This window comes from Perca fluviatilis, chromosome 8 (assembly GCF_010015445.1).
Source record: "Perca fluviatilis chromosome 8, GENO_Pfluv_1.0, whole genome shotgun sequence".
NCBI lineage: Eukaryota > Metazoa > Chordata > Actinopteri > Perciformes > Percidae > Perca > Perca fluviatilis.
In genome coordinates this window covers 28,943,264-28,955,911 of record NC_053119.1, presented here as the reverse complement: position 1 = coordinate 28,955,911, position 12,648 = coordinate 28,943,264, and the positions used below count along the sequence as shown (strand labels likewise).

At 38.7% G+C, this 12,648-nt stretch overlaps 1 protein-coding gene across 2 annotated transcripts; it reads right to left on the bottom strand.

The window, feature by feature from the left end:
• Nucleotides 1–7,171: 7,171 nt before the first annotated feature.
• On the bottom strand, nt 7,172–12,354 carry LOC120564384 (interleukin-17F-like). 2 transcript variants are annotated; one of them, XM_039809292.1, is made up of 3 exons: nt 12,293–12,354; nt 11,961–12,184; nt 7,172–7,950 (listed from the first exon to the last, which is right to left on the bottom strand). In XM_039809292.1, exons 1-3 carry the CDS (start codon nt 12,305–12,307, stop codon nt 7,701–7,703), a joined length of 489 nt encoding a protein of 162 aa, XP_039665226.1. In that variant the 5' UTR covers nt 12,308–12,354; the 3' UTR covers nt 7,172–7,700. The 2 variants fall into 2 exon arrangements, with proteins under 2 accessions (XP_039665226.1, XP_039665225.1); XM_039809291.1 differs by having other exon boundaries at nt 11,961–12,338.
• Between the last annotated feature and the right edge of the window lie 294 nt (nt 12,355–12,648).

Below are 12,648 nucleotides of genomic sequence, written 5' to 3'. Positions count from 1 at the left end.
TCTCTCACACACACACTCTCTTAAATCCACTTGATGTAACAAAAAACAAATTAAAATTTTTTTTTGTATGTATAAACATGTTTCACAAGCCTTATTTTATTTTACTTTATGTAATTTACATGTAATTATTTAAATTTTCAGAACAGAACATTTCATTGGCATGGGATGTTCTGTTGCTTAAAAAAGAAAGAAAAATAATAAGTTCTAAAAAATAATAGTTATTTAGTCTTTTATTTCCACTCACTGTATAAGGGTTTTTACTCTGAATTAATTTAATGTGGAAACATGGTTAAACATAATGGATAACAAAAAAACACCAGGAACTGCACACATACATGATACTTGTGTACCTGAATCTATTGCCCCATGCATGCTGGGATGCTTTCCAACTCATACGCAATCATAACAACTGCCTGTCCTGAATGGTTTCAACTCCCTACTCATTTTTCCTTTATTTCAACATAAGAGTGCACTGTTCTCCCAGTCCCTTTGGCATTCACTAAATGTTTCTACAATTATGCCACCAAACTGTGATCAGAAAACAAAACTTAACTTGAATCTCTGTTTAGAATTCATGTGATCACACATTTAAAAACATGTATGGGTGTCTTTTCAAAGTCTCAAAATAAGTGATTGATAAGTGCAATCTTTGAAATTATTTCGGAACATTATTTCACAAGCTGAAAACCATCCGCACCCTTTTGATTACAGTCGGTAGCAGACCTCTGTGTCTGACACAACTGTGGTTTCCATTTATCTCTGCTACAGGTGCTGTGAAGACAGGAGAGAGCACTGTTGAGTCTAATACCATTTCATACGAATCAATCAATCAGGCTTGGATATGTGGCTAGTAGAGCTTTTCAGCAGGTGGGGGAGTTTGTTGTTACAGTTTTTCTCGATTGCTAAGACACATTTCTTGAAACCCTCACCCATTTTCTCAAAACTGAAAACCAAATTCTCAAACTATATTCACAAAACACCTGACTCTGCAGGCAAAATCAAACAATGCTTTCAGATCATACACACAGCCAGTCAATAACTAAACACTACAGGGCATTTTTTTTATTTCATACAGAAAATACATTTTGCAATGAAAACAAAAAGTATATCACAACTTGTACAGTGAATATCTTTTACGCTGCAAGTACTACAATTTTGGATGTCTGTATATTGGGCACTTGTAGAACAATAAAGTAGTTCAACTGCAAAAGGCCAAAGAACAAAGAAAACGAAATGAAAAGCACATTGCTCAACATGCAATGCTCCTGTGCCACCTGTGCACTCTGAACTGGCTTATATTCTCAACAATTGGTTTGATCACCTCAGTAGAAACGTGTGTAGAATTTTGAGTCATCGTGTGTAGACGATGACAACTGTGCTGTGGTTGTATTTAATTTTATTTTTGCTGCCCGTGTTAACCATTTTGCAACACAAGTGCATCACAGTGTGAAATGTGTTTTAGCGAGAGAGAATGGCCCAATCCCAAAGTGAGCCCTGAGGACTAAGGACTAAGGACTCACAGACTTAATTGATCTCAGGTACTAAGTGAGTGAGTGTGTGAGGCCACATGGACTCAGATAGGTAGAAATGGGATCGGGACAGCACTTCACGAGATCACATGTTACCTTGGCGACGTTTAATAACAAAGATGTTGCTGACACTTGCCGGTTTGGGAATTTTCATTTTAAGTTTGTTGCTTTCCACACGGCCAAGGCCCAGGAGACGGCTACCTGATTCCAAACTCTTGTTTTACAAGCTGGACAACAGGTTGGTCCGTTCCGTGGTCGTGTGTCGTGCTGTTGTTTACCTTCGTAATTTCCGGATTTCCCTATCGTCTCCGCGGTAAACGTCACAACGCTTTGAACTGTGGGTAATTCCCTTTGGTAAAGTCTGCATCGATGCAGACTCACGGAAAGGGCTCGGTAAGTGTGCACTCAAACCCTCACGCCCTTTGAAATTCCACATTGGGACAACCCTAAGCCCTTACGAATTTCGCGAGAACGCGCACCAAAGTCCGTGAGTCTGTGAGTCCGGACTTTGGGATTGGGCCAATGTGTTTTGAAAGAACAAATGGGTTTAGGCCACTGAGCATTTGGTTCAGAGAATGGGGTTTAGTATTTTAGCAATATAGAAAAACTGTTAAGTAAAGTTTTAGTTAGAATTTCATTAAGTATAGCAGCTTTACAAAGCTTTACACTAACTGACAACATAACCTGCACTCCATTATTCAATTCAATTTCAATTAAATTTTATTTATAGCATCAAATCATAACAAGAGTTATCTCAAGACACTTTACAGATAGAGTAGGTCTAGACCACACTATAATTTACAACGACCCAACAATTCCAATAATTCCTGCAAAAGCAAGAATTTAGTGCAACAGTGGCAAGGAAAAACTTTCTTTAGGCAGAAACCTCGGACAGACCCAGGCTCTTGGTGGGCGGTTGTCTGATGGTGCCGGTTGGAGGTACGATAAACAGCGGCAGTTATAGTTACAATAAAGATAATGGAACTATGACTAGAAGTTTTTATATATATATATATATATATAATCTATGCACAAAAAGTAAGGACATTTTTGTTTGGGAGATTATTTCTTTGTTGTAACAATGATTCTTGCCAATAAATCTTACACTATTGGAAAGCCTGACTATTTCCCTTTTAAATGATGTCACATTTGTAAGGAACATGCATTTGTGGAATGAGCAGCAGAGCGGAGTATGTGGGTTGCGCCCATGAAAACTTTAGCAAATCGTCTCTGTCAATGCTAAACAGCTTTTCTTTGCTGTTGCTATTGACTCTTGTTTTGAGCTTCTGGTACCCCCAGGTGCTGACAATCAGGTACCTGATTCTGCAACCAGTGGCAATCCCATATCTCCACAGTCTGGGACCAAACTCTATCCTCCAAGATGACAACGCTCGTCCCCACAGAGCAGGGTTTATCAGAGACTATCTCCAGAATTTGGGAGTGGAGAGGATGGAATGGCCTGCCAGCAGTCCTGACCTCAACCCCATTGAACACTTGTGGGATCAGCTTTGGCGTGCTGTTCGTGCCATAGTGACCAGCACAATCACGTTGGCTGACTTGCGACAAATCCTGGTTGAAGAATGGGATGCCATCCCACAGCAGTGTGTGACCAGGCTGGTGACCAGCATGAGGAGGAGGTGCCAGGCTGTTGTGGCTGTGTATGGTTCTTCCACACGCTACTGAGGCTGCTGTTTGTTAAATGAATAAATTGTGAAATTGCCAATATGTCTTGTTACTTTAGACTTCAATCACCCAATCCACCAAACAACACCAAACAAGAGTCAAAGAAAAACTGTTTCTTACAAATGTGCCACCATTTAAAAGGGAAATAATCAGGCTTTCCAATGGTATACGATTTATTGCCAAGAAGCATTGTTACAACAAAGTAATAATCTACCAAACACAAATTTCCTTACTTTTTGTGCATAGTATATATATATATATATATATATATATATATATATATATATATATATATATATATATATATATATATTTAAGTTGTGATTTCACACTATTCTGAAAACCCAGATTTGTAAATATTTGCCTTTTCAAACTTTGATTTTAATTTCAATATTGTAAAAACAAATTCCTTAGATTAATAAGACATAAGAGGATATAGATCAGATGGTCCTTTATTACAAAAACAACATAAACTGAAGGAAGAATATTTTTGTTCCCAAAAAATTAACAAAAACATACATCCGACGCTGTTGACGAAGATCTGACGGTGTTGACGAAAAACTGACGGTGTTGACAAAAAATGTGTGCATTGCTGATTATTAAACAAATGTGCTCTTTAAACAATACTACTAAAACTACTCCTTGTTATTAGAGTATTGAACTTACTGGAAAGCAAACTATAATAAACATATTGCACGTACAGTTCCAACTATTATGAATTACACCGTTTCCAACTATCAAAAAAACAATAACGGAAACCAGGGGCCCTCCTCCCCCTCTGTTTTCATCTATCTCCCCTACACCACTTCCTGCTCTCCTTTTTCTCATCCACCTCTTCCTTTCCTCCTTTGGAATGGAAATTGATTTATTTGAAACGGGGACAATGCACAAATAAACATTAAACTTGTTAAACAAGAGAATATGTCTTGGGCCAGGTTATAGCAACAATTGCTAATTTCCACCTGTAGTCCCTGTAGTCCCTTTGTAAGTAGTCATTTACTTTAAAGTGGCGTGTGTGTGTGTGTGTGTGTGTGTGTGTGTGTGTTGGATGTGTGATTGCCCTGCACTGCCTACTTTATACTGGGTGTGATCTTACATTGACATTCCTTGATAACAATACTGCAACACATAATCTGTAGCTTAGAATCAGGTTCAATTAGCTTACTTAAGATTTAATTTTTGTCTAACCTGCGCTTATGCCTTGAGCAGCAGGCGTCGGACATGCTCACGCTCTATGAAGTCCATCACATCAGGAGCTATGTTGTAGATCTCTCGTGTTCTTAATTGGACTGGTGATGCATTTCCCATTAGTTTCACTATGATGTCTTCAACTGGGCAGAGACAGAAATCCTTTGTGAGAAGCTTTGGCTGATACTTTGCTGTTGGACCATGGGGTTGCAGAAACTCAACTTTCACATCTTGATGCTCAGTATCAACAGCAATGGTCTTGGTCTTGTGGTAGCCATGCTGGTTCAGTATGCCTTCAATATTGAATAAATCCCCAACAGTGTCACCAGCACTGCTAGAACTCTGTGTGGCATTCATCTGGTCTCTAATCTGAGCTGGTGTTAACTTGCGATTTCTGAGGCTGGTGACTCGGATGAACTTATCCTCAGCAGCAGAGGTGACTCTTGGTCTTCCTTTCCTGGGGCGGTCCTCATGTGAGCCAGTTTCGTTGTAGCGCTTGATGGTTTTTGCGACTGCACTTGAGGACACATTCAAAGTTTTCGCAATTTTCCGGACTGACTGACCTTTATTTGTTAAAGTAATGATGGCCACTCGTTTCTCTTTACTTAGCTGATTGGTTCTTGCCATAATATGAATTCTAACAGTTGTCCAGTAGGGCTGTCGGCTGTGTATCAACCTGACTTCTGCACAACACAACTGATGGTCCCAACCCCATTAATAAGGGAAAAAATTCCACTAATTAACCCTGACAAGGCACACCTGTGAAGTGAAAACCATTTCAGGTGACTACCTCATGAAGCTCATTGAGAGAACACCAAGGGTTTGCAGAGTTATCAAAAAAAAAGCAAAGGGTGGCTACTTTGAGGAATCTAAAATATAAGACATGTTTTCAGTTATGTCACACTTTTTTGTTAAGTACATAATTCCATATGTGTTCATTCATAGTTGTGATGCCTTCAGTGAGAATCTACAATGTAAATAGTCATGAAAATAAATAAAACGCATTGAATGAGAAGGTGTGTCCAAACTTTTGGCCTGTACTGTATACATATTAGAATTTTTTTCAATATCCATGTGTGAACACTTGTGGGATCAGCTTTGACGTGCTGTTCATGCCAGAGTGACCAGCACAACCACTGTGTTCACTGTTTTTGAACATTTTAATATTGTATATTTAATTGAGATCTCTCTACATAGTGTGAAATATAATTCCTTACCCCAATGATGCTACATGATTACCTAATCAACATCAGATGCGTAAAAAGGGTGTGGCCTATATAGTATCTGTGGATGTGTCTGCCTTTGATTGTTGCCCTTGGTTTGCGTTTCTTTTCTATATTACAAGACAGACGCCCCAACACAAGCCAACAATGCAGGATCTGTCTGAAAAGGAGCGGGATGAAGCCGAAGGTTGTTATTTTTCCCACCCCTCATTCCACTTTAAATAGTTCCTGTATATATTAAATAATTTGTACATGTATGTATCATATATTTTATATTATATATTCATAGCAAGACAACAAATATACTGTATCCTGTACAATCAGTATAATAACCCACCCTCACAGTCATCTCTCTTCAAATTTTTAAACTTTTTTTGTTTGCACAATGTTCTAGCAACTGATCCAAACCATTTATTCAATATTGCTATGGCCTTGACATGGTCTATGTGAGACTTCAAACTATTTTTCAAATTTTCCCAGCTAGTGTTATTTAGAGGGGTGGTATCTTTATAAGCCTTTTCTTGGCTTCTAACCTCCCCTTCACAATGTTTTACAAGCTATATTGCTTTTTTAATAACGTGTGAATAAACTGAACAAGATGCCTCATCCTCAGGAGCAGGCTTGCTCTTGTAAAAAAAGACTTGTATTTAGTGAGCTATTGGCTGACTAATGCTGTTACTGTACCTGCAGAGTTTGTTATTCTTGAAGAAGATTAATCGTGATTAGTATATTATATATTATAGTCTCTATTGTGTATTTACAGTGTGACTTACACATTGTGGTTGTACAATAACAAGTTCCCACCACAATTTAAAATAGTGGAAATTTAGGGATGTAAGCTGTATGTATTTATTTTATTTTTTTTCATGGATTTTTGACTTGGAGTGATTTTATTGAGGAAAACATACTGTAGGATGATGTTTGTTAGCCACCTAGACTTATGCATCTTTGGAAGCTTTACTGTAAGTCAAGGACCACAATAGAAATGTCTTGGACTTAGTTATGTAATCTGTCATTTTCATAGAGTGTGACTAGATGATGTCCTTCTCGTAATGTTAAACTTCAACTTAACTAAAATCTTAATTTTTTTATATCGTTCTTAGACTATACACACTCACACCAACCTACGAGGTTACTGGACAATTACCTGGAACCTACACATGCTGAATAAATATGTCTCACCCCACAGAGAAAATCATGCTTCTCTAACCAGCTACCAACCTAAGATCATTTTAAATAATCAAATTAACAAAACTCACTGACCATCAGTAAACCTGTCTTTTGGACCTTTGTCCAGTTAGAAATGCAGCCTTGCATGTTCCAATATCAAGCTTTGAAAATAAAAAAAAAAACAGAAGAATTTGTTTTCTTTCAAATATGTTTTCTTTATTTTGCTTTAAAGAAGCTGAACATTTAGTCTTCATCAGACTTATTAAGTCCCACTGGGACAAAAACCTGCAAGATATCATCAGATAACATAAATAAATATAAAGTTTTCCTCATTCACTCATAAGCATTCTAAAGCATTAAAATGCCCAAACATTTCACACACAAAACAAACAAACCAAATAAATAGATAATTATTAAAATATTATTGGCAGTTAAATTATTATTTTACAAAACTATACAATAGCTATTGACCTCGATGGCGAGGCCATCAATATGAAAATGCCCAGTTTACATAATAGCTGCACGCAGACCTGTAAACCTGTCATAATTAAGAGCAGGCAGCCTATAAAGACCTACAAAACACACATTAATAGATCTATTGATTATGATGTCATCCATTATGACAATAAATAAGCCAACAAAAACGAGCTCATGTACCTTTTGACTTTTTAAGCCTCGTAAATTATCCCAGGGGTGTCGGCTGTGTATTAAGGTGTGGCACTGTCATGAGTCCAAGTTAAACTCAGAGAATCAGAGAGCATGCTGGGCCATTGTTCCCTCTGCACCGATATATGTAGGACCTGACACCCCCTGAGTTAGACGTTCTAAAGAACTTGATGCATTTTAAAACAAACACAACATGAATTGTAGTGTGCCAATGTGACAGCAGGTCTGGATTGGATCCCTTCTAGGAGGACCTATTGGCTCTGACGCAGGTACAGCCCACAGCTACCTTAACAGTAACTGGCTTCAAATGGTATTTCTTCCCACTGTCGCAGGGCTCCTTCTTGAGAAACACCCTGCTCTGGGTTACGGGGTGTGAGTTGTAGTCGTGGCTCTCCATTGGGGGGCTTTTGTTCTGGATCAGGACGCATCCTGAACAGAGGCACTGAGCCTCGGCATAGGTGGAAGGAAAGTGATCCTTCTTTGTTACAAGTCTGAAAAGGAACAGGATGAGGCAGTGAGCAACTTATCCAAACACAGTGAGGAGATGTGACATCCAATAAGATTTTGCAGTTTTTTCCCTGAGGTTTGTGGAAGTATAGGGGCCTTCTCTCAAGAAAATGTTACATTTTTCAAAGAATTTTAAACCATTATTATTTTTAGAGAAAATCCTGCACACTGACCATTACACAAGCAATAATTTATTTAGAAGAAATGCGTAATGGTCAGTGTGCGGGATTTTCTCTTAAAATTTTGATCTGCTACTTTTGATCATATCCTACGCACCTGCCCGACAAAAGAGGTGTGCAAAAAAGCTTTCCTACGTTAAACCATGCTTTGCGGGGGGGCAGGGGGAGCACTGCCCCCCCTGGTAGCTGAAACGGGTAATTGCATTGTTTCAAAAATGAGTGGAATAATTACTTCTGACATAACCAGATATTTTATAAATACTTTAAAAACACAAAACAACTAAATGGGGATAGATAATACATCTGATTTCATATACTGCTTTAGTAAAAATAATATTTTTTCAGGGCTCTGCCTCTCACCTGAGACCATTGTCGACGCATATGCAGGACGCAAAAAACAATAATTTGTTGCACTAGTCGGGACATCTTACCGCGCCAACGTTACAATAAAGGTTGCCCAAATGCCATGTATATAATTTTGCTATCAGCTTACTAATTGAATGCGCGTTTTGTGTAGATTTGGACTTTGATAAGTTTTATTCCACTTTGTTTAAACGGCGAAGTTCACCTCGTTCACCTGTTTGGAGCTGCTGGTGAATGTGACGCGCGTATAGGCCTTGCTGGATACACCGGGACTCTGTTTGTGGATCTACTGATCGCTGTGGATGACTTGTTTTCATGTCATTGTATTACGGCAAAATACTGATCTTATTTCTTAACGTGTCTTAACGTTTTATGGTGCGATTGCGCTTGGTTTCTGCGTTTGGAGAGGTATCTCAACAGACTGGAGGTCCAACACTGATTGTTCACTGTTAGCCTACATGTTAGTTGAATTTAAGTGTCGGGGCATTCTGCCACCGTCTATTGTGCTCCAACACAGCCGTGCCCACTGGCGTCAGTTTGGTTTGAAATGTGCTGGGGACAGAGACGCATTCGGAGGTACATTTCCAGAAGTGCTGGGTACAATGACGCATACGTTTTTTTCTCTTTCGCGGAGGTCAGGTTTAATGTACGTAAACAATGACCAATGATTACCAAATTTCTCTCTAATATTGCTCCTCATAACCACGGAAAACTGTCAAAAAATAGAACCCAAAGTCCAATTATTATGGACGTTATCTGACATTTAGCGTTTCTGCTTCACATTTTCAGCAGGGCAGCGGAGCAGCTGTTGGTTGACTCCCAATGGTTCTCATGGGCTTTATAAGTCCTAACATGAAAAAGCTTAACGTGGTTTAATGTAGATAAACAACGATCAATCATCACCACATTTCTGGTTAGATTTTTTGACAGTTTTCAGTGGTTATGAGGAGCAATATGAGCGAAATTTGGTGATCATTGTTTAGGTACAAGCTTTTTCCTCGCCATAGCCTATCAAGTTCTTTTGACAGGCATAAGTGTTCATTTCAAGATATGGCCATGATAAATTTGGTAATCGTTGTTGAGGTACATTAAACCACGTTAAGCTTTTTCACGTTAAGCAGAACAGACAGCGTTGTGAACAGAGAAGCGTGCAGCCAGCGCAGCAGCAGAGCGGCTGTGTCTGTGCCTGCCCTGTGGGGACAGAGATTGTTGTGGATTTTTTGCATCTGTCGCTCAAGAATTATATGTGTTATGGACTTCTTTTTTTAACTAAATTGAGCTCGAGGTTTTAAATTGTTACAATGTAAATTCAAATCTGCTTAAAAAAATAAACATATGTTTATTTAGCATGTTTGTTTTGTCCATATGTGATCGTGCTGTGTTCCCCAGGTCTCAGTTGCTACAATGAGTTTTTTTTTTTTTTGCCCCCCCTGGCTCGAATGTCAAACTCCGCCTATGCGTTAAACCATTATTATTAACATATCTGAGTAAATATGCAATGTTTACATCATTTTTGGACCAATATTATTACCATATATGTGTCTAAAACTTTGGAAAAGCTAGAGTAGCTAATAAATAAACGACATTCGGAAAAGCTTTAAGACAAAACTTGCTTAAGAAATCCACCAACTACAATCATATCTGAGAAGTAATTAAGTTAGTATTGATGCTCACATTGATTTTACATTATTTTGGCTTAGGTGGTGCCCTAACAGCTTGGGTGCTGCGCCTAAGCCTTATAATGGTAAGGGAAAACACTGATACGCTTTCATGAAAATGCAATGAATTTCAATGTTAAAATACTTAATTTTCTACACCAAAAAATACATTAAAAAATGTTTTTATGTATTTTTTGGAGATACCAGGTTTTTACAACTGCACATTGTTTGTTGACACATTTAAAAAGCAGCTGAAGACTCACCTATTTAAACATGACTTTTGTGTTTGTAATTTTGTTTGTTTTTAAGATTTTTATTTTTATTTTCATTATTTTATCTCTTTTTTTGCTTGTTTATTTTACAGTTATTGGGTCTCATTTTAAAGCATTTCTTCTCATGTGAAACCCTTTTTGACATTCTATGTAAAAGGCACTATATTAAATAAATGTATTATATTATTATTATTATTATTATTATGTTCAAACCTAAAATAAAACCTGCACATTAAATCCCAATGATTTATGGCAATATTCTGAGTATAGCAAGAGTATATAGAGTTCATTTAAAACATTTTTGTTGATTTATGTTACTGTTTTTTTTACATTTATTGTTTATTTATGTACAGTAGGCCTATGCACTATTCCCCAAGGTAAATTCCTTGTATTACTTACGTGGCAATAAATCCTTTTCTGAATCTGATTCTAATTTCTCTTTGGCATGGCCGTAATCCAGATTAGGGCTGCAACTAACGATTATTTTCATTGTCGAATGAACTGTAGAATATTTTCTTGATTAAACGATTAGCCTAGTTGTTTGGTTTTATAAAATGGTGAAAAATGTACATCAGTGTTTCCCAAAAGCCCAAGATGATGTCCTGAAATGTCTTGTTTTGTCCACAACTCAAAGATATTCAGTTTAATGTCACAGAGGAGTGAAGAAACTAGAAAATAGTCACATTTAAGAAGCTGGAATCACAAAATTTCAAATATTTACAGGATGCAAAATTTATTTGAATATAGCTAATCCACTGAGTCACTTGCGCCCCCCTAAAAAGAGTCTAAAATCGCCAATGGTTGCTGCCCTACAAAAGTTTACTCACAAACTTTGCTAACCTTTTGGCTTTATGGTTACTGGACTATTAGACTTTAGAAAGCTTAGGGCCGCTGCAAGTAAACAAGAAACAAACTCTCCCGTCAACCACAAACAGACAATTACTAAAGTGCAACAGTGAAGCAATTCACGGTATTCCCAGCGGATAGGCTATGTGGCAACACAGCTGTAGTCAGACGGGGTGGGGCGCATATTAGCGCGTCATCAGCGCTCAGAGCCTAGTGACCAAGTGCACCTCACCATAAAGACTAATTAATAAGCTGCACCGACGCAAATGTTGTGCAAATATTAATTTCATCATTTCACAGAAGCTTAGGATGCTGAGTGATACCTGATCTGTGGCTGCACCATTCCATCACATGCAAACTCTTGCTTGAGCCTATCACGTTAGAAAGGTTTTCTCCTAACCTGACATATTTTGGGAGGCCTATGAAAACTTTAAGAACGTTTAGGAAATTTCCCAAGACAATCGGATTTTTTTTTTAACTTATTCTGAGCGAGTTCAAGTTCTTATCCAGGAAGCAAAATCACGGCAGCATCCGAGGTGAAATTTCATCATAGTTCCCTAAAAGCCTACGGGTTGAGAAGCATTTCCCCTCCTGTGCTGTGGGGCCTATCTGAAAAGGTTTTTATTTATTTATTTTTTAATCAAATAACTGTGGAATGCGACAGGATGCTACTTACACGTATCTCCAGGGGGACAGGGACCTGTCGTGGAGGTGCTGAGGCGACTGCTGAGGGAAATGCTCCACGGGGCAAGAGGCAGGTGAGTCAGGGGCCGCGGTAGCCGGAGGCTCCGCAGGCTGCGGGTAGCGGTTCATCAGCTTCTCTGCTGCCTTCTGCAGCTCGCGGTCGTCTTCATAGCACTTCGTCCACACGGGCACGAGCAAAAGCCCAAAGATGAGAATCTGTGGATGGGGCGGACAGAAAGTCAGAAGGCAGCTGAAGTGATGGAGAGAGCAAAGGAGAGAGCAGCCGGTAGCAGCAGCTGTCCTGTCTCTCCGTGTGTCACTCACCTGCTTCATGTACATCCTCGGTTTCTTCTTTGTGTCTGACTGACTGTTTACGAGGGAATCTCTTTTGGTATTCACTTGCAATCATCCTCACCGGTCTACTATTTATTGAGTCGGTGCACTTGGGGAAAACCACGGCATGAAGAAAAGGAACCTTTTTTTTTAGTTCCTGACTTCCTCTTTGTAAGTGAAAGTACAGTAGGTGTGAGGGATACTGCATGTGTTGTCATAGGAAGGTATCAGACCGAGGGCAAGCCTGGAATTTTCTGCACACACACACGCGCACGCACACACACACACACACACACACACACACACACACACACACACACACACACACACACACACACACACACACA

Coding starts and splice junctions, on each gene's coding strand:
- LOC120564384 (XM_039809291.1), bottom strand. CDS start 12,307: ATGTACATGAAGCAGGTGAGTGACACACGGAGAGACAGGACAGCTGCT. Junction 7,951..11,960: donor CTGTCCCCCTGGAGATACGT/GTAAGTAGCATC, acceptor GTTCCTTTTCAG/ACTTGTAACAAAGAAGGATC.